General features: G+C 40.1%; 1 protein-coding gene across 1 annotated transcript; it reads right to left on the bottom strand.

Annotated features, from left to right (window-relative positions):
* Positions 1 to 269: 269 nt before the first annotated feature.
* On the bottom strand, positions 270 to 22,072 carry cabp4 (calcium binding protein 4). Its single transcript, XM_046414281.1, has 9 exons — positions 21,998 to 22,072; positions 15,309 to 15,365; positions 14,746 to 14,832; positions 14,265 to 14,397; positions 8,336 to 8,366; positions 7,819 to 7,962; positions 4,131 to 4,240; positions 2,597 to 2,744; positions 270 to 478 (listed from the first exon to the last, which is right to left on the bottom strand). The coding sequence occupies exons 2-9, from the start codon at positions 15,362 to 15,364 to the stop codon at positions 450 to 452; spliced, it is 738 nt and encodes a 245-aa protein (XP_046270237.1). The 5' UTR covers position 15,365; positions 21,998 to 22,072; the 3' UTR covers positions 270 to 449.
* Between the last annotated feature and the right edge of the window lie 594 nt (positions 22,073 to 22,666).

Genomic DNA, 22,666 nt, shown 5'->3' with positions numbered 1-22,666 from the left:
ACTGCCTTGGCAGAGAATAGCGTGATCATGCAGGACTCTAATCACAAAATAGGTTTTTAGTGCCTTTAAGTCATTTATGTGCAAGATAAGGTTAGATATATGTTTAACTTGAATTAAAACATAACCAGCTAAGCTATCAGTGGGTAAAATCTAATGAATCTAACTTCAGACCTGAAGAGTTTGTATGCTTCCCAAACACAAGGGGGCGACAGTGCAGCATTAGTGTTACAAACAGCTAACTGTTTCATAACTCACCCTTCACCCTCTTCACTTACTCAATCTCAACTTTTATTATGAAAATATAAACAGATCTCTTTGACTCTATTAGGTTATTACAATTTGACATTTCAAATACAAAATCACGAAGCAGCAGAAAGATAACAATGTCGGTGAGCTGGTGCACAGCCCATGAATCCAGAGTTTCACGCTTTATCTTCTTCCATCAGAAGTCATCTTGCAGAAAGCATCATCATAAACTCTGTAGAGGGAGACAGAGACAGCAGCAGATCTACTGATAAGGAGTCATAACACCCTAATATCATAAAAGGACAGCAAGGGATGCAGCTACATTATTATCAGCCCACATGGAATTGCACTGGAAACTAACACAGCTCATGGTGTGATGTAATGACAAAATGTTTCCATTATCACTAAGTTAATGAAAAATTGAAGTGGTGATGAGGTGCTGTGTCAAAGGAAAAAAAAAGGAGAGAGGATACAGGAGCATTTTAGTTGAAAATTTAAATATGACAGTTTGCTTTTTTTGTTTTTTTATTCTGTTATTGAAGCGAGATAGAGAATAGACCTGATTTTCTGGACAGTTCTGAATGCCAGTCCTAGATTTAAAAAGGTTAATACCCCCAATATGCCGACTGCCAGTTTCCGGAATCTGTTTATCTCTTCATGAAACTGGCAAATTGAAATTGGAATCCGTTTGCTCACTACTTGTTTCAGCTCACTGTACCCATTAATGTGGAGTAACTTGTCAACCAACACATCTATTGATGTGTATCCTGTCAATTTTATCTCTTGATAGCTTGAGGCAGGTTTCACTAAATCCATCCAATCAATCACGTCCCATTGACTTCTTGAAGCGCTTTGCTCTGAAAGATGTCCGACTGTAGTTGAGAATCTATTGATTGACCGAGTACCAAAGCTTAATTCCAGATTAACCCACTAACATTATCTCTTAAAGTACCTCTAACCACTTTGTGTAAAAAGAAGTAAATGGAGTGGAACAGCAGATCAGTCCTGTTTGAGCTTGACATGACCACTGGACACTCAGAACAGTCTTCTCACTGCTGCTGCAGGTACTTGCAGATTTCTCTTTACTTTCCACATGGCTAAAATTGGACTCTCCAATGCTGCCCTGGGGGCTAACTGGTGATAATGAAGAGCGCCTGCTTATTGATCCCCTCTGAGACTGACATGCCTGTTCATATGTTCCCAATAATTGTATTGAATTGCTGAGACAAGACAAACAGGCTGACACCTCAAAGTCCATTCTGCGCTGCAGCCTGTAGTAACATGGGACATATGGTGTTGATGGTGTCTGCACATGTGCACTACACACACACACGTGAAAGCGCGTGTGTGATTGTGTGCCATTACGTTGCTTATTCGCTTGCAAGGTGGCATGTGGTAATGACATTTCTGCAAAGTCCTTGAGCTGTCCAACAGTGTGTGTTTGTTGTGTAACATGTGACAGGTGAACAGACGTGTGTATTGATTGGCTTAATGCACTACTGATTAGATTGGATTGGCCCTTCCAGCTAACCCACCTTGACTTAACCATCCTTTCTTTCCCATTGTACGCTTTTCCCGCCTCATTTTTTTACTCATTCACTCCGTCTCATCCTCAGCCCATTTCAACTAGATTCACTGACCGCTTTGTCCTCTGACAGTCTGACAAGCTTGAATAATTTTCCTCGATACCACATCCGCTATGTTCCAAATGTGTTCGGATTGAATTATAAACCAGGTCATACTTTGCCAAATGCTATAAATTCAAACTTTAATCATTTAATTTGAATTATTTTCGCTAAAGCTCACTATTTCACCCTTTAATTTATTATGTTTAGCTGGATAGACGGTTAGCTCACTATTTAAACAGTTTATCCATACCTTTAGCTTGACTAGGCTGTTTGAAATATTTATTATATTAGCTTGTTTTTAGCTAGCTATTTCAACTACTCCTTTATATAAATTATTTTGTCTATTCGCTTGCTTGCTTATTCAGAAACTGGAACTCACTGGTGTGCTTGCTGGTAATTTTAAATGTATTCAAGTTCAGAAAACACACCAATTTGTGATCCTATTCAGCTGTTTAGTCTCCTCTTCAACATAAACATGTGATTTTTTTGAATGAAATCACATTTAATTTGTTTGAATTAGGTGAATTTAGTTGGGAATTAGTTGGTTTTGCCACATAACCTTCTGGAAAATAAACCTGCAGTTGAAGTGGAAAAACTATATACACCATCCGCCTTCCTTGTCTCAGTGTTTCATCATTGTTTTTAGTAACTGTTTTACTGCCCTTTCCACACTTCACCTGGAGCTCCTCGACATTTCTCACCCCAAGTCCCCAACCTCTCACCATCAAAGTCAATGTTGCCATCTTTGTTGAGGTCAATGTCGGCAAGGATCTCTTCCAGCTCTCCTTTCTTCAGCTTCTCCCCCAGGAGGGTCTTCATGCCCTCTTTCAGCTCATCCATTGTGATCTTTCCATCACCATCACAGTCAAACTTCAACGTGTATGGTTAGTAGAGATCAAGAAGGTGGACACATGAAGATGTAGTGAGTGAGGAGAGACAAATAAATAGATCATAAAAAGGATAAGAGGTGACACAAGGAACAGAGAAGGAAAGAATCACATTTCATGTTTCTGGAGTAATGAAGAGGGTGGAGAGATTGAAAAACCTATAACATGATGTAGAAGATTGAGAGAAATAAAGACAAATAGATCAAGAAATTAAGAGATGATTAAAACTTCACACAAGTCACACTTGCAGTATGTTACAACATGGCTGCATGGCTGGTCCCTGGAAGTCTGAAAACAGCTTGATTCTGCAGATGGGGCCGTGCTGACTCATGAGGTGCAAGCAGCTACTGAAGTGAGAAAGACTTTTGGCTTTTGACTATGAGGATGAAAATTCATTCTCCTTTGTTCAGAGAGTAGACGATTCTCAGGAGTGGCAGAGTTGAGAGATAATTCATTATTCTCGCCAAGTGGATTCACGTGTCAGATCATGTGCATTGCTGGGATTTTACAGCATTAGTCTACTCTGGATCTTGATGATGATGCATTAGCGTTGAAGAACTCCAGATACAATGGCAGGATGCAGTTAGAAACCTTAATATGTCTGATCTATGAACAGAGTAGCCCATGATTTTTAAAACCTTTTATGTGGAGGGATGATGCTTTTGGAGATATTTACACAATTCAAATATTTCGCGTTGCTTTAATGTCATAACTTAGCTGATGTGTAATTAGTCCATTGCTTTCCACCGCTAAAATGCACGTGGCTAAATTTTAAATATGGATAAGTAAATCCCAGTAGCGTATTTTACATTCTGTTATGTTTTAAGTGCACCAGTGTTGTCTGTTTTGCAGTGACACTTATAAACATATCATGCTCTAATGTGTTAAATGGATGAACCCAGGTGTGTGAAGCTGTGCTTATAAATAACATGATTGTCTCATTTGTTTTGCTTGGTCGGAGACTATGTCACCCTAGGGCTTGGATTTGGGGAACATTCAATTTAGCAACTCTATTTCCTTTAGAACAATGGGGCACCACAAATTTTCAAACAAAACAGGCATGACTAGTGTGAGCACAAATAAACAGAGATAAATATAGAATATAAATCATTACTTTTTGGATGGCAGGGACCAGGCTTTACAACAAGTCACAGAAATTAATATTTTCTTTTCCCTTTGAACATTTTTATTTTAGATTCATAGCCAGCTCAGTTTCTTTCCTTGGACTTGTTTACAAGTAAGATACGTGCACTCTTGCTTGTCTCGAAGGAAAAGTCCTGTTGCACATTTCAAAGTACTGTCAGCACAAGGGCCCCTCCACTGGCTTGAAGTCAGACTTCTATAGATTTTCTAGTTGGGGACTTCTTACCTGTTTGAAGGCACAGCGGAGCTCCTTCAACCCAACCATATGAGCAGTCTCAGCCAGCATCCTCGGCCCCATTAGCTCACAGAAATCATCAAAGTCTACATGCCCATGCCCTGCAGAAAGACAGGACACACATAGGTGCACACACACACACACACATGCACAGACTGGTTACCAAGGAATAACTTCCCGGTCTCACTGGAGTGTCTTTGCTTGATGTGGACTCATGTATTAAGTACTGTATGTCCGAGGATATTAATGCATACAGCAGGTCTGTAGTGTAATTATTTACCTATTTATTTACCTATTTATGATGATGAACATGTTAGCATGATTAGAATTCATTTGGTGTTTCTGGAGACATAGCAAATCCAATATGCAAGTCCAATATGGTTTTGGTCTCCAGGTCTTCAGAGCAAAATATCTCTCTCTTTAACTGCTAAATGATTTACTGTGTCCATCAGCTATTTGCTAGCTGTTGAACAGATCAGGGTAGTGGTTTTGCAGTTAAAAACAGTGTTTATGAGAGCAGTGAAGAATATACCAAGCCAGTAGAGTCGCAGGACATAATAACAAAAACAGTGTTAAAAGGTTCTGCAGGGTTGGTGTTAACTCTGTGGGTTCATCACTATACTTGAATGCAGTACTTCAGTAAAGGTAGTAAAGGTAGTAAAGTTAGTAGTAGTATGTGAAAAGTTTATGAATGTCCTCATTTCATGGAGACTTTAACAATGTATCTAACTATGTGCTCATTATACTGCCTTCAGCCCGGTTAGAGCCAGCTTTGTTCAGCTTTGTTGATCCCCATGGTAATTATCAAAACAGACTGATACGATGGGAAGGCTCATGTTATTAGCTGAACAAAAGACAGGCTTATTTGATAGTGTGGACCAATATGCCTGGCCTGTTTTCATTATCTCAGCCTTGGTGGATGAGGAAGACTTCTTCAATAAGGCCATGCGGTTATTTTGGGGATCAAAAAAATTAATCAGTGCTCATAGTCTCAGGAATGTTGGGAATGAATACTGAACTATGGCAAAGACTGCTTGCACTATTAATTGTGCTAAATTATGAAGCTAATGGCTCAGTGGCATGTGCTAGTTGCAACAGGAGCTGAAGGATTCTGTATATACACACATTTAGTCAGTCTAATCACGGAGGAGAAATATTCTCCAAAAGGTCTTAGAACATTATTATTTTCTTTAATTAATAACGCAATGCTAGTTTTACATGCATTATATTGCCAAAAGTATTCACCCACCCATCCAAATAATTGAATTCAGGTGTTTCAATCACTCCCATGACCACAGGTGTATAAATTCAAGCACATAGGCATGCAGACTGCTTCTACAAACATTTGTGAAAGAATGGGCTGCTATCAGGAGCTCATTGAATTCCAGTGTGGTACTGTGATAGGATGTCACCTGTGCAACAAATGAAATTTTCTCGCTACTAAATATTCCACTGTCATCTGTCAGTGGTATCATAACAAAGTGGAAGTGGCTGGGAATGACTGCAACTCAGCCATGAAGTGGTAGGCCACGTAAAATGTGGGGTGGGGTCAGCGGATGCTGAGGTGAATAGTGCACAGAGGTCGCCAACTTTCTGCAGAGTCAATCGCTACAGACCTCCAAAATTTATTGTGGCCCTCAGATTAGCTCAAGCACAGTGCGTAGAGAGCTTCATGGAATGGGTTTCCATGGCTGAGCAGCTGCATCCAAGCCATACATCAACAAGTGCAATGCAAAGCGTCAGATGCAGTCTCCAGAGCAGTGGAGATACGTTCTCTGAAGTGACGAATCACACCTCTCCATCTGCCAATATGGTGGACAGATCTGGGTTTGGAGGTTGCCAGGAGAACGGTGTCTGACTGCATTGTAAAGTTTGGTGAAGGGGGGATTGTGGTGTGGGGTTGTTTTTCAGGAGCTGGGCTTGACCTCTTAGTTCCAGTGAAAGCAACATGAGTGAATACATTTGGCAATATAGTGTATATATAAGCAAGGAGTGAATTTCATGGAATTAATGGCCCTGTAGGGATTATGCTACAGGGATTAAGCCAGGAGTGCCTGAAGCCAGTTCTGGACAATTGAATAATTCATATTACACAGTATGAATCATAGCATAAAATACAAAATATAACCACCACCATCCCCCTGGTGTTCTGAATACTCCTCACATGGTTACCCTATAAGGGTATAGGTTACCCTATAAGTTTTAAGTATCACATATTGTTTATCACCCTGTAGTTTACATCAAAATGAAATGTGAGTCATTTTATACACCTTTCCCTCTAAATAAGTATGATGCGTTTGGTATTTTTAAGTCTTCTGTAGGCTTAAACAGTAATTGTTTGTGTTTTGTAATCATTTAGGGTTCATTTTGAGCAGCATCAGAAGTGGGAATTTATGAATGTTGCAAGATTAACGCAGGAGCGGCACACTCAGTCTTGGTTTTCAAGGTCTTTGCTTTTGTCATTCGAGCCATCTAATCAGAAATTATTTACACCTGGGACTCCAGGTAAGGCTAATTAACTCGCTGGTAGCTCAGAAGCCAGCTGCACTCTGGTCCCTGAGGATCACAGCTGAGGAACACTGCCTTACTGTCTCCAGTGTGATTTGACTGTTTTGTAGCCAGACATTTACAGTGTGGAGTAAAAGTTCAATACTTTTCTCATTAGTATTGCTGTCCTGGGGGCTCAGCACTGTTACACGTGTCTATAAACTGATGCTGATTTTAGCCTATTTCTCAAAGTTGGCACATGCAAATATAGAAGTCTTTTAAACAATAAATACTAATAAATACTGTGTGTGGTCTGCAATGTTTGGTGGGCGGTGTTTGTCAAAGAACATCCATATGATTGCCAGAACCCAAGGTTTCCCGGCAGAACATTGCATTGTAAAGATATGATTATTTTTATTCACTTCACCTGTCAGTGGTTTTGATGTTGTGGCTGATAGGTGAAATTTACTGGTCATATCAAAAAAAGTAAATCTGATTGTAGCCTTGCTGTGCTGAGCGCAGGTGTAATCTCTCCGGCTTTAAATCTGTAAAAGAAAATCTGTGCTATTTCTTATTTCAAAAGATAAAGCACAGGGCTCAAATGGTATAGACACAGAACACTAAAAACTGTTCTGCATGCATTACATGTCAGCATATGCCAAATCCTGTATGTCCATTGAAGGTTTGTTCAGATGTTGTGGCCTTGCTCTGACACTGGATAGATGTCAGAGGAACTGGTTCTCCAGGCCTATGGCAGAAGTCAGTGCAATGATGATTCACTTTTAGGCACAAACCAGACGTAATGTAAATCTATAGTTGATCATTCATAGAAGACAACAAAGACAAAGACAGCCTCATTAAGGGCGAGTGGAGGAATGCTAAACTCCCACTTCTTCTTGCAGACACAAACTCAAACACCCCTGCACCTGCATGTGAGGGCCATTAATCAGTCTGCTAAAATGTCTTGAATGTCCCCATCTGACAAACATCAGTTCCACGCGGACCCACAGGAACAAATGTGCACACAGACGAGCATGCGTGTTTTTTGCAACACACGTTGACACATTACTCATGCATTTGCACAGTTTTGCCTCTAAAAGACAAATCAACCATGCACACACACACACTTTAACCACTGAAGAAGAAGAAATGAAAGCCACACACACACACAACCAGACATGTAAATACACACATCTCATCTTGATTTGCTGGATGATCTCGATGAGCTCCATCTCTGTAGGCATGTAGCCCATGGTCCTCATGCAGTCTGCAATGTCTTTGTAATGGATGAAGCCATCTGCATCGTAGTCAAATTCCTTAAAGGCCTCCTGCAACTCTGACAGACAGACAAACAAATTACAGCAATAGCAACGAACTGTGAAGAAAGGTAAAAAATTATATCCCGAGAGTGACACACACTCGTAAACACAGAGTGTGTGGAGAAGCTGATCGTTACACTTTGAGCAAAGTTTTAACTTATCTGAAAGTTGTTGGCCACAGCAAATAAAAGTACAGCCAGCTCACAAGAACAGTAAGTTATGTTGTGTTCATTGATTTTGAAAAACACTTCAAGACCTTCAATCTCTTACATGAATCACAAAGTGAAATGAGTTTAACGGGTGAAAAGGCCAATGCAAGTGATGAAGCTGTGCAATTGACTGGTCATTCATCATTTTGTTTGCATCATAATTACACCAACAACATCTTACCATCTAACTCCTCTGGCATCAGCTCTCTCTCCTGCAGAGCAGAGAGGAAGAAAACAAAAGACAGTGGAAATAATTAGAAGACAGCATTGGCGGACGGGATGTAAAATCGGGGTGGCTTTAAAAAAGCAAATTCTCCTGAGAAATACCCCAGTGATAATCTGTTTTTGACTGCCAAATTAGAATAACATGCATATCATGTCAACACTGCCGCATGCTGACAGTGAACTCTAATGGGATTTCACCCAGCGACATGTCTTTCTAATTTGCAAAATGAGACAATGCCACACACTCACGGCATGCATATACACACAGAAAAACACACACACATACACCCTACATCTGCAGCATCCTGAGGGAGATGCAGCACAAGCTCCTCCTGTGTGCATACAAATACACACCCACGCACCACCTCGTGACAGTGAGTTGCACAAACCTTGCATGGTGGCAAAGGAACACAGACACATGTAAAAGAAGACACAAATACACACACTCATATACTTGCCTGCACAGGCACAAGACATGTAATTTGCATACGGCCTTGTGTGTAGAACATTCAGTATTCTCTGCCTTGTTTTGACATTTGCTCAGGGTGATCTCTCTTTCTCCCTCTTTCTCTCCCTTTTTCATGTGTTTTCAGAAAAGCTGAGGCCAATCTAGAAGCTGGAAACGAAACCTCCACATTGATAGTCATTAGAAATAATGGAAATGTACGTGTTCTCAGTGCTTAAAATAGCAATATGCTAATATATTCTGGTTGCAGACAGACAAACTGATAAAAACTCATCATAATTGGATCATCTGTTGCAGTACCACACAAATGCCTTTCCTCAGGCAAGGAATGCACTAGAAATTTTAGCTTCAAACGGATGAGCTTAGAAGTTTTGGAGCTTTACATGGATCCATCATACAGTATGTTAGCTATAAATGTGCTCATATTTTCCAAATCATAACACATTCCTTGAAACAATGTTTCAATTAGCATATTAAAGTACATGTAAAAACATGAATTTACATACGTAAAGCTTTATGTAAAGTGAGGTTAATCATCCTTTAAAATGAATGAGACGTTATGGCAAGATGCCTTTAAATAAAAAATCAATGCTTGTGCCAACATCATCTTGACTCTAGGGCTTGTCAACAATCTGCAAGTCAACACTGAAACTTCCACAGGGGAAACAGGAAACATGCAAACTCCATCATCTTCATATAGAGCCTAAGCTTGACATATGGAGATATCACTTAGCACACAGATGACACAAGCCCGAGGATATCTATAAGTTCAAAGAAACAAGATTGACGCAGAAGCTTAGAAACACTCTTATTATTGTGAGTACAAATGTGCACAGATTTGCTGTGGGCTTATTTTCTCACTTTCATGCAGCAAGAAAAAAAAATATTATGGCTCGATAGAATTTCAAAACTGAGAGGTGGAAGTAAGAAATTACATACATCCATGTACACCACCTACAGGCATTTATTCTGATGTTTCTACTGCATCAAACTTTGTTTTTATTCCACTGTATTTCGGAGGAAAACGTTGCTCTGGAGAAGACAGACAACATCGAATGTTAAAAGATCCTCAAGTCGATTTAATGCTAACGCTCAACTTACATCTATGCTTTTACATTTTTATGCATGACCTTTGCTTTTAATCTAGTGTCTGCATTCTCATTACTTTGTTTCTACTTTTATTAACAAAAGGGAAACGAAAGGGATTTTTCAATCTTCAGTTGTTCTTTATACTGCTGAAAAAGTGAGCGATAAAAAGGCAAATCAGAGCAGTAGTGGAACTGGAATGCAAAGCAAAGTGCAATATTTTCCTCTTAATACATGTTGGCACTCAGGGTGGCTAATACATAAATCATACAAGGTCATCCTGCTCAAGTACACAATAGCTTCAGGAAAGGAGAGGCTGCCATGGTTTATTTGGAAGCTGCTCCACATGGCAGCCGTTCAAATGATTATTCACTGTATAATATTGCCAACAGAATCAAAACACACATGCAATGCCAAAATGCGATTGCATCAAGAGTTATCTCACTATACGTGTACTCTCCCTCAAATACTTAAACACTTACTCTTGCCCAGAGTCCAGAACCACTGTTTACCCTGCACAGGATCCTCCACCCTGTACAAGGGCATGTTTAGATAGCAAGGTCAACACATTAATTGGATTTTTTTTCATCCAGAAAGGATTAGACAGCATGCCATGCAGACTCTCAATTCATCCATCATAACGAGCCCATTAACAGTTAATTTCATTCTGTCTGCCTTCACATGGCCCATTGAGCAGCCGACTGCTTTGCGAGCGTGGACACATGTGAGAGGTATGTGGACATTTCAGATAGAAAAGACACTAAATACAGTTACAGTGTGCACATATTGCTCATTGATGAGTACAGTCCATTTAGGTTTGCACATCCATATGTCTTCTGATGTAGCTCCGACATGTAAATGCATCAGTTGTTTTTCTTTGGCTATTTGTCTGTGCTGGCCACTTTCTCAGTTGGATCTAATGAGGGATGACAGTGAACCTTGCTAAGGGGGTTATTAATACTTGTGTTGAGGCAGGGATTAGGACTGCAGCAGGATGGATGGTCTCCCTGCCTCAGTGTCAGAGCCGAAACCAAAACAGTGCGTCCTCTGTCTTGTGGATACGATGCAGAGCCCTCTACCTGGCGACTAGTAAATTCAAAGCAGGGAATGTCACAGTAAAACAAGGCAGATCAGTCATGGCAGGTGAGGTAGTAACTCAGGGATGTGGAAGAATCCAAGAAGACCAAGGTCACAGTTAAATGGTTTGCAATTCCCATAAATTGCTTTAAAACAATGAAACGGCCCCATTACTTATTAAGAAGTCTTGTTATGAAACATCATTAAAACGTTCATGGTCACACAGCTCCCCTAGGCATAGATTTCTCTCTTATCTTTTAAGGTAAATCCCTTTCCTGTTATGAAGGCATTTATGGAAAAGCCTTTGGCTTTGCTTTGTATTAAGGTCTCACCAGGGTCCTGTATGAGTTTACGATTAAAAGGGTCTTTTATGAGTTTCCTCCTGCAAAATGCAACTACTATTTCTACTATTACTACTAACAGGATAATAATAAAGACAACAAAACTACTACTGCTACTCTTAAAAACAAACAAACGAAACAAAGAAATAAAACACAACAAAATAAAAGAAAAATGTCTTTAAAAAATGTTTGATGGTATTTTATGGTATAAAACTTGTGTGTTTGGACAGCTGAGCCCCCTTGTTCTCAAAGTTCCACACATTATCAGAATTATTTGCACATATATATATAAGTATATACATGCAGTATATATTACAAACAGCCCTCATTAATTCCATTACATTACATTGCAAATGTGGTGTAGCCAAGGAAAACTTTACTTTTAATTAAAATCTCTTTTTCTTGACATTTGTTTGGCCATAATGAATAACACTTACATTTATAAACACCAAACTCCCACAGCAGATTTTTGTAATGTCAGCCGGATTGCATTTTCTACTGACATAATGTGGAAATGTTGTTAATTAACCTGTCGGTAAAATATTCATCAACCACACATTGCAGCCTGCTGAAATATCCAGCAGTACAATGCCTGCTTGCCACATCATAATTAAACTTTTTTATGGCTGTGTCTTGGTTAAGGTTAGGGAAACATCATGCAAGAGTTTATGCTGTTTAATATAGTCAACAGTGTTATTAACCTTTAACTGAACTTCAGTCTCTGGGTTCAAAGCCCCTCGCTGTGTACGCCCACTTTCCATCTCAACCTCCTCCCTGGGACTGCAGTGTGCTCTATAAATGTAGCACTTCATTTGCTCAAAAACACTGTCTCTGAGCACAATCCGGCCAGCAGTTTCACCATAACATACATCATTGGGAAAACAATTAAAAATTCCACAAATATAGTTACTAGCGGAGTAGAGTCGCAATGTAGCATAGCATTAAATCATAGAATGTTCAAAGAAGTTCTTCATTCGTGCACAGGAATCACTGCTGTAAGCTGGCTTGTAACAAAGAATCATGTTCGATATGCTAGCGTACAGCATGATAGCTATAACCTGACATGTCAATATCTTCACGTCAGCTTCTTCTACCACATCAACCTCCTCTTTATCTTTGTTCATCTGTGTTTATTATGAGGAGTAGCTCTCAATGCACAATCTAACCGCATAACCATCTGTTACAAATGGCCATTTCCTCTATGGAATTGTCTCTGAATGGACCACATGTGAGTAAGTGGTCCTATTGTAAACATACTGACATCTCAGGACATAAAGCTGGTGCACAGACTGTTTTGTGAATAAATAATTGTGACCTTCCGCATATGAAGTCTTAGCTTTTTAATTTTAGTAGAACATAGCAGAAGTCCTCGCAATTACTGTCCATTCCCCAGCAATTATTTAAATGAGTATTTGCCATTCAGGGTCCTGTCCTTGACAGAACTGAGATTTTAAGTCTGTCTGTAACATCCTGGATCTGATCCATGTCTATTTTCTCCATACAAAGACACCACCATGTCAGCAAAGTCTTCCTCTGTAAAATACCGCCTTCTTTAGTTTTCTGTGAGGGACTCCTCCTGATTCCAGGACTATACACACAAACAAATCATATGTTTTACAGTTAAAATATACTGTAAAAGTCTGTGTAATGTTTTTGACACAAAAGGCGAAGGTGCCATTGAGCAGGATCTTTTGTTGGCTCATTTCCAATTGTCAGTTGCCCAAATATTCTGTGATGCCCCAAAGCAATCTGGGATCAGGGTATGAGTCATGAGAGTTTATGGAAGTCAGTGTCCAGACAAGTATATCATCTGTGAAGCAAAATTATTGCTATTATTATTGGACTGACCTCACATTTAGAAGATGCAGTAACAGCCTACATTTCTGACAGGCGGTTTCATGAGGAGGTAATGATACTGACTTTCCATTGTCATGTAACTGATTCTACCTTACCAGTTAATGGTTTGCAAACTTGTTCATGTTCAGGTAGTCATTTTTTACTGTAAACAGCTACAGAAATTGTTTGTCGATAGTTACCAGTTAGAATCATCTGAAAAACGGGTCAGTTTTCCAACTGCATTCTGCATAATTTTAAATGTTATGTTGTTTCTTTCAGCTGTGACTTTATCGATCTTTCTTTGCCACTCTCTTCCAAATACCTCAGCCTAAATAAATAATCTTATGTATAAAAAAAAAACATACAACATAGCCACAACATTTAGTGAAATAACACAAATGAAATTTAAAAACTTTTTTTATGAAATGTTACTTAACCCTGTCTGTTTTCACAATAACGTGGTCTATTGTAGATTAGTTCTATTTAATTCCAGTAGGTCTTATTTTGGCATTTTCTTCTACTGGCTATTACTTTGCTCTGAATGAATGGATCACAATCACACAGTTGGCTCTGTCTATATCTGTTTTGATTGACTGGCAGAGATTGCTGTGATGAAAGTTGACATGGTGAAATAAATCAGAATTTCGGAAAAATGACATTAGGAACAACGGTGGTTTGGTATAAGAAATAACAACTGACTCTTCGCCTTTGGTCCAGACAGAAAACAGTCATAAAAACCTAAGTCAATTTGCGACACTTGCTGAAACAAGTGATGCAGTTGCTTTACTTGGGAGGAGAGTCTCTCAGGAATAGGTAGATGAGTCAGGAAATGATGATGAGAGCACTGAGTGTTGACGTTTATTGATCTCATCAGCAACTGAGTAATCAGCTGGCACACCTGCTACTTATTATATTCTGTTCCCTGACACCTGCTCGTGATTATGTTTTTTAAAAAAAATATATATCTATATATAAGTCCTTTTTTTGGAGTGACCAAGTAACAAACAAGTGTGTCAAGGCTGTGGCAACATGAGTGTGTGTGAGTATGAGTATGAATGATGCTGTGCTTTTGAACTGACCTGCCCAAACAGCTTATTGAGGTAGGAGACATAAGCAGCGGCCACTGCTGAGCTGTTGCTGAGGCTCCTTCTACCGCGCCGACGACCGTCCTCCTCACCAGAGCCCTTCCCCTGGGCCGGGGGAGACTTTGAGCTGTGAAGTGTGCATTTGCGTGCCAAGTGTTGAGAGCTGTCACCGTCAAAGCATGGTCTATTCTTCCCCCTACTAACTCAAGTGCCTTTTTTGGTGATTATTCAATCTATCTTGAAATAATTGTGAGTGAAATGATTGAAAAAACATCAGCAGTTCAATCAGCTGACATCAGTGGCTACGTCAGTCCCTCAAAAAAAGAAGGAGCTGTTTCTTAGGAGAGCTAGTTTGTAATTCTCAAAGCTTGTTTTGCAGCCGATGTGGCAATCGATGACGCTAATTGGATGCACAAATCTACACAACCCACTCCCCTTGTTTTAATCAATGTTGATTGGGAACAATGATAATAACCAGAATTTCTTGGAGAGGCTGAGCTGAAGGGCCTTGCTTTTGAATCTCCTGCCAGCTGCTGCTCCCTTTCCTCCTCGTGGAGACATACTAGGAGAGAAAGAAGCTTTAATCAATTTAAAGTGCACTTGATGCCTTGTAATTAATGTTAGTACTCTCAAAAAAATCTCATAACCAACAATAAAAATCAACTCAGAACTTTGTGGCTTGTCTCATGGATGGTTCCTTCTGTTGAGCAAGTGCTTCATATGTAGCCTGCTGACAGACAGCAGTAGCAATGGGAGACAATTGTATAAATTTTTGGAAGTTTCACAAACTGTATTACCCAGAAATAGAACCTCCCCCCCAAAAAACTACAAATCTTTCCAGATTCCATCTCTCGTGTCTCCATTCTTCTCTTGATCACTCACTACTGTATAAACAAAATGAATGTGGAGGGGATATCTTTACCAAGTATGGCTTTAAAGCACATAACCTCACCGCTTCATGTAGCTTTTAATTAAACTTTCTAAGTTTATTCATTCCCTATTAATTTTCTCCACCAATTTTAGTTAGATCTCACTCACCTGGCAGCAGAGGATGGTCTACTTTCTGGTCCTCCTTTTGGACTTTTCACAGACATCCTGCATGGAGGGAAAAGATAAATGTGGCAAGGTGGAAAATAGCAAGACACCTCTGAGAAGAGCGGTCAGATACCAAAAGGCTAAATATTCATTTTGGACCAAAAAACTCATTATTTAACATTAATCGAGCTGCATTAAAAATTAAACATCTCATGAAGTCGTTTTACAAGAGCAAATGGGTTAACAAACATTTTCACAGTTACACATTCATTAAACAATCAGCATCATTAGCATTGTTCACAGCAACCAGTCCAATATTCACTCTCATTTTTGCTGTGTTTGTTCTCCATCAACTCCTGCGGGAAATGACTTGCTTTTTAGTGTCTTAAATCCTCCAATGTGTTCACCAGCAAGTCTCTAACTTTGTTTATCTGCCATTCTGTGCTGTGCAGGCAGTGTACCTGCTGCAGTTGGAGCAGGGATTGAAAATCAACCAAAAACAGTAAATGTGTGGGCTGTAAAACCAAAACATTTCACTTAAAGATGCTAAAATACTCTGAGGACATGAGCAGGAACAGTAGAGGCAAGAGACATGGACACAGGGTGTTGTTTGAGCTATGACTGTTACACCTTGAGGGAGAAGGAGGGGGGCTGGTCACTTCAATCCAGTTCAGAGACAGATTAATTTGGACAAGAGGACAAACTCCCAAACAATAAAATCAAAATGATACACAAGGAGTAAGAGGGGGTGGAAAGCTCAAGACAGCCAAAATGAATGGATCAAAGGAGGAAACGAATGATGTGAAAAATGGGAAAACATGAGCAAGAGACAGAGGAAGATGGAGAAGAAAAAGATGAAGAAAAAGGGTTTGAATGACAATCACATGTGTATGACTTGCAGAGGAGGAGGATGATGCGGAGGAGGAGAGGCTTATGGCCGTCTGTTTGAAAAGCAGATTAATGTTCTGTCATGGACCTCTGCGGTTCTGGCTATCAATGCCTGATGATGAACGGCCATTCTTGGCACTGATGCACTATAAACATAACACCTCACTCCCTCATCTTACATGTCACGTAGATGGTGCAAAGACAGATACCCAAGATCTGCTCCGGCAACTTAGGGCCTCATAGACCACGAGGGCCCTAATGAAAAGAGACATGAAAACCAGCCAGTCCTCTAAATTATGCTCGACCATTTAATGTGGTTTTGCCAAACGAGCCGCATTCCCAAATCCCACCGGGTTGAACAAAACGTGCCATGACTGAGGAGTGATTGCCTGTCTGTCACGCTTTCACACAATCAGTGTGCATGTGATACATGCTGATTGCTCAGCACGCTTAGAGCATGTTAAGCTGAGGAATTCTCGTGTCAACGCATGCTTACAGTTAGGCATTTCCCAGGAAATTATTTATAGTAGACTGTATACAGTATATACATACTGTATATATCACAATATATACATACTGTATACAGTAGAATACCCTCTACTTTATGCCCTTAGCATAGCAGTGTTTTTTATGCAGGTACACATATTGCATTAGATAATTTCATAATGTTCAAACAGTCTTCATACACACAAACTCCCTCTCTCTCTCTCACACACACACACACACACACATCATAGACACACACACACACAAGTGTGTCCCATAAGTAAGACTAGTCCTCACAATGTGACTTTGTAAATGAAAACATTTTTGTCTTCACAACAACAGGAATATGCTTACATACACACACACGCATACACACACACGCATACACACACACACACACACACCCATACACACACACACACACACACTGTTTGTCTCTTCTACTCCCTGAAACAGTCACTCTGCACATGTGGGTAAAGCAACATATCTGGATTTTCTATAGCGTTGGTCTCACGTTGTTTGCCTGAAGAATTGCTCTCATCTTCAGCGAGCACAAACTCCCATCAGGGTAAACAAACACACCCACATATGCGCGTTTCACTACACAAGCCACTGAGCAGCACTGTGTCTGTGTGTGTGTGTGTGTGTGTGTGTGTGTGTGTGTGTGGTTGCTGCTCTCCTCCCTAAGTGGCCAATTGCTGTCAATCACAGAGCCGACACAAGCAATTTTAGATCCTAATCACGCTAATTGAAGTAATGAAATGGAGGGCCAGGTGGACTGGGCTAAAACAAACACAGCTAACACAGCTGATGATGGAGAGCTGCAGTGCTGTGGTTGGACCTGAATGGGCCTGGCTGGAGCATTAGGAGTTAAACACTGAACGGATATTCTAAAAATATTTCAGAAGAGCCACTGGAGTGAAGGGTGCTGGGATTCATTGTATATGTCATACAAACAAGACCAGCACACAATACAAACAGATGCAAAAGAGACAGAAAATAGAAAGCACTCAGAGAGGTCATCAGTAGACCAAGGCTGCATGATCTGTTAAATCTGCTACTTTGATAAGAGAAAATATTTTTTAGCATCTGGATGTGAATCATGTCGATTGGCTGATAGCGGTCATGCTTTTTGGAGGATGAATAAATCCAGTGTGAGAATATTAGGGCTTTGTGCAAAGATGAATTGTGCAAAATTTCAAGTGAGTCACACTCATTAACAGTGTAATTGCAGTTTATGTCAAATAGACTGCCCTATTAGGTTTCAGTTTTAATTTCAAGGTCTTCTAACTAACCGTGTTCCTGATCTGTTCTGCCACTTTTATGGTTAAGGTTTGGTAAGCTTTAGCATTACTTCCCAAAGGTCCTCATGAGGAAAGCAGAAACATATTGTAGGTTGTATTAGACAATCTGAAGAACCTCTAGCTCTCAGGCTGATACAAATATGTGCCATATCTGATAAAGAGTGGAGAAGCTTTTAGTAGAGGAGAAAAAAGGTGCTCAAACAGAACAAGAGTATTTTCCTGCACTCCTTTAACACTGACAGGTGAACAACCAAAAGACAAACAGCACTGAAATCGACCAAAGATATTGTCATTTTTTTCAAAGCTTTCCAACTCAACTCCTGACAGTTTGATCGGGAACTCGGGTGTGTTAAGCTAGCAGTGGCTAATGTAACCTGAAGCAGCTCACCTCCAAGTGAAACTGACTCAAATGACATCACTTGAAGATATTTATCAGCTTTTACTTGGCTCTCTCTGGAGCCACAGAAGGCCTCATGCAATTACTTTCCGATATGCAGTAGTCCTCCCCAGAACCTGTAAGCAGACTTTGATTTTTTTGAGTCCCCTTAATGCAATTCATGTTTTTTTTTTTCACATTCTGTTCACAGAAAACTGGCAAAATCAATATGCTTATTCACTGGCACATGGCCATCGTTAGAGAGACACTCTTCCAATTAACAGGCAAACAGACAAATGTGAACAGAAATTAACCCCCCTGGCAGATCTAACAAAACCATGACATACAAAGCCACAGATAGAGAAAGACGCACAGCTCCACTCGGACTGGCTGTGAGCTCAGACGAGGCTTCGCCTATCATTGCACTCCTCTGTTTTCTCTTTGTTTTTCGTATTATCTTTCCATTCGCCTCCTGTCCAGTCAGAAGACAATCAATCCCTGAGGGCCAAACCAGCCTGTGTGATCCATAAACAACCGATAGTAATGCAATCGGGTCTGGCACTCCATCTTATCTTCACCTATCTTAACACCTCTCCACCACTTCCTCCACACCACCAGCCCCCACCCCTCACGCCCCACCCCTCAGCACTGATTTCATGTCACGCCTCTGAAATGAGACCGTCGCCTTCAGTATTGGTGCAGATTGGAGGGAACAGAGGGTGAGAATGAGATATTTTTCTCATTCGCAGACATCTTTTCCTGTCTCCTCATTTGGAACAATCTTCTCATTATTGTTTTGTATAATTCTTGTCTAATTACAACCTCTCCCTTCTTGCCTAGTCTGATGATCACACAGTAAAGCTGGACTGTATGTCTGTTGATGTGATTGTAGCAAGCAACAGGGGCACAAATATTGAACCAAAACAAACGGAAACAGTGGGCTGGCCATCTGTCAGCTTGTACAGCAAAATGTCCCCAAGATTTAGATAATCAAATATTATAAAGCAGAGATGTGTGTCAGTCTTATTCGAGTGTGAGTGGCTACCTCAAACATGATCTGTACAAGGCTTGCTCACTACAAATGAACCATAGCAGATACCAGTTGTTTAGACTCATTAATCACTGCAGAGTAAAACAAGTTGACACTTTACTACAAATCATCAGTACAGCAAAACACTGTTTTATACAAGCTTACCTCGTTCCTCCAGCCACCGAAGGAAATAATAATAGAAGATGTTATTCTGTCTTTATTCTATTTAATCCTCCTCCTTGTTTGTCTTGGCTGATGATGATGTGAATAAGGTGTGTCTCTATTGTATGAAGCGTTACCTAACCAACGGATTATATGGACATGAAAGGTGATTATCCAGCTAAATATGTCAGGATTAGAGATGTAGCTGTCTGCCTCTGTCCTCAAGAGCAAAACGGGCAATGATATTGTCTTACTACAGATATGTTGTGGGGCCAGATGAGCCAGTCTCTGAATCTAGATGAATTTATATTTAATTTCAATCTATTTTAGTTTGTATGGCTGTAGATGCAGAATCATTTTAACTGCCACTGACCAACCTGTGGGTCCATCACCAGAAGTTTCTTCATTGTAAAGGACCGAATTCTGAAGTCCATGAAGAACTAACAACTTTCTCTTTAATGTGAACAGATTCAAACAGCTTGTTGAACAAGGTAACACAGCTCTTACAGGTCAAAGCTCACTGAAGTATCTGAACAGGATACTAAAAGAGAAACATATCTACCGGTTTTACCAGACAATGAAAAGAAAAGCAGGGGGCAAAGGAATATTAGGAAATATTATACTAATGTGAAGGGATACTGTTATGTACGTCTGCTGTAGATTGTTTTGACAACATTACTTTGCTCTGTATTATTTCAAATGCAATTCTCATTTAGTAACACAGTTATGGATGTGCTTTCTTTTGCCAGAGAAATGCCACTTCAGGACACGGGAAACATCATCACAGAAACGAAGGCCTGCCTCATAAATAAAGTCAATATGATGTATGAAACAATATCTCACTGTTGGAGTGGGGAAGCACAACTCTGCCTGTGCACCTACAGCACATGCTGTTGGACTTTTGCACTAAGATGCCAAAGATGTCATGCTGAGCATGTTGGAAGAGGGAATAGAAATATACATTTGACATTCAGAAAATTTGCACATAATGTAAGAAAAGTTGCAGCCATGGCATCTATGAATTTTAATTGAACAGTAAGTGAAGTGTCTGAGCAAGGGGATAAAGACTCAATGCTCTATGTAAGGCAATATGTATGAAAAAAGTCCATCACAAGAGGGGAGAATTCAAGGATCAAGAAGTAAATTTTCAAACAATGAAAAAATCTTGGGGTCCATTGAAGCCTGAAGTCCATATGTTGACATTGGGATATTAAATGTTGCCAATATGAAGGTTCAAGCTTGACGCTTTGTAAAGCTGTCCGAGCAGATCTGGATATGAGTGTATGTGTGTGTGTCCTGTCCCCTGTTCTGTCTATTCCTTCCATCACAGAGCATTTCCTTCACTGCTGGTGAGTCAACTCATGCTAATCACACATAAGCATTTCATGCTATGAGGGCCATCCCTTGTTATATCAATTTCCTACTTCCTGTTCCTGGAACTTTTGTCTGCCATTTCTGGTAGTTAGAGTTCACAAATTACACAAACACTGGCAATGTGCTTTTGAGTCCATATGCTTCATCAGCCCACTCTGTTGGTATGTATGCGCCCCCTTGAGCTCTGACAATCCAATGTTTGCTGGCTGGCGTAAAACGCACCCGTGTGCCAGTACGGGAAAACTGCCATGGACTCCAGATTTAAAAACTCTCACATACTGCAGATTAGATATTTACTTGCCAGTGAGAGCTTTTATCAGCGGTGTGTGAACTCGCTTGGCCCTTTGATTTGTATGTGAAAGTTCTGCAGGTTTAAGTTTAACCTGTGAACAAGGTCTGAGCTGTCTTTGTCTCAGTGTGAATGTCAGCTATTTTTTTCTGATAAAAGTAAAATAAATGACACATCCTCAGGCCCCCTTACCCCCAAAGACGTACAACTGTCTGTATGAACTCTATTGTTCATCTCCTTGGCATTTTGCTTTGCTCCGCGGTGGTCAGTGTCTGAACTTTGTCTCCCTTCACAGGACAAACCCACTGCCTGACCTATGACTTTTGTAAATGTCACACCTCGCTTTAAAATGTGTAAAAAATGCTAAATCACTAAATCTTTCCCACCTTGTCATTTTAGTGAAAAAATATGCTGTAATTTTCCAGATGCATGAGTCATAAGGCCTACCTAAGCAATTATAAATAGGCGGATGATAGCTGGGTCAGAGCAAAAAAAATTCTTGTGTTTATGAGGAAACAAAAACTGCAGGTAAGGAATAATCAAATTTTTATGCTTTCTTCCCCTGTTTCTGTTTATCTCAATTTGTCTCCCTCGCTCTTTCCCTCTTTCACTCTTCCTGTTCTTTGCCCAGCGATGCAGTGCTGAAGAGGGAAGCTGTTGAGGAACTTATTCCCCTGTGCGATCAAACCCTCGCCACGCTCAAATATGCTTAGTGCGTCCAGCTAAAGCCCTTATTTAGCGCTTTGCGTTTTTGAAGAAGTGAAACCTTATTTTACCCCTTACCTTCACAGAAAAAGACAACGTAGTGCAATATTGTTGTTGAATTTCAAGCACCAGTCAGCTCCCAGTGGAGTTTAGACCTTTGAATTGTTTACTTAAGTAGAAATCAACTTTTGTATTTGGCTTGGCGTCACTGAAAGCAGTGGCGCAGATTCAAGCAACACGTAGCCAGATCTTGCAAATGCTGATTATAAGGCCATATGCTGAGCAGATACAGTGATTTTCCCAACCCTCACTCAAGTTATGTTTTGATGAAAGAGCACTAGTACAAAGTGCAGGACTGACTCTAGAGACATCTTGGTTTGCATACAGAATTTCTTTCAGAATTTAGAATTTCTTAGACACCTTTTTGCAAGGCCTCTTTCTAGACTGCTTTCATTGGCGATGATGTAAGAGATGCTGATTGGACATCAACTGCTGCAGTGTTGAGTGTCCTCGGGGGTAACTTTTTTGTAGGCCAACCCGGTCATTAGCATCACCGTGGCGCCACTGGCAAAAGTCTAATGGGATTCATATTCTGGACAGATGCAGATAAAAACAATTGCTGTTGATACACTTATATTCAACAAGATAATCCCTGTCCTGTTTGAGATTTTGGATGTCCATTGTTAAGGAGTTGATATGTGGAATATCCGTCCCTCCCTTCTTTTGTTACAAGGCCTCATTCCTGAA

Source organism: Scatophagus argus, chromosome 2, assembly GCF_020382885.2.
Source record: "Scatophagus argus isolate fScaArg1 chromosome 2, fScaArg1.pri, whole genome shotgun sequence".
NCBI lineage: Eukaryota > Metazoa > Chordata > Actinopteri > Scatophagidae > Scatophagus > Scatophagus argus.
Note: the sequence above shows the minus strand (reverse complement) of the source record. Positions and strands in the feature narration are given on the sequence as shown.

What these genes read in the sequence shown, in the direction of transcription:
- cabp4 (XM_046414281.1), bottom strand. Translation starts at nt 15,364, where the DNA reads ATGTCTGTGAAAAGTCCAAAAGGAGGACCAGAAAGTAGACCATCCTCT. An exon ending in AGCCTCTCCAAGAAATTCTG is followed by an intron (nt 14,398 to 14,745) that starts GTTATTATCATT and finishes CACACTTCACAG; the next exon opens with CTCAAAGTCTCCCCCGGCCC. An exon ending in TCAATAAGCTGTTTGGGCAG is followed by an intron (nt 8,367 to 14,264) that starts GTCAGTTCAAAA and finishes TCTGCTCTGCAG; the next exon opens with GAGAGAGAGCTGATGCCAGA.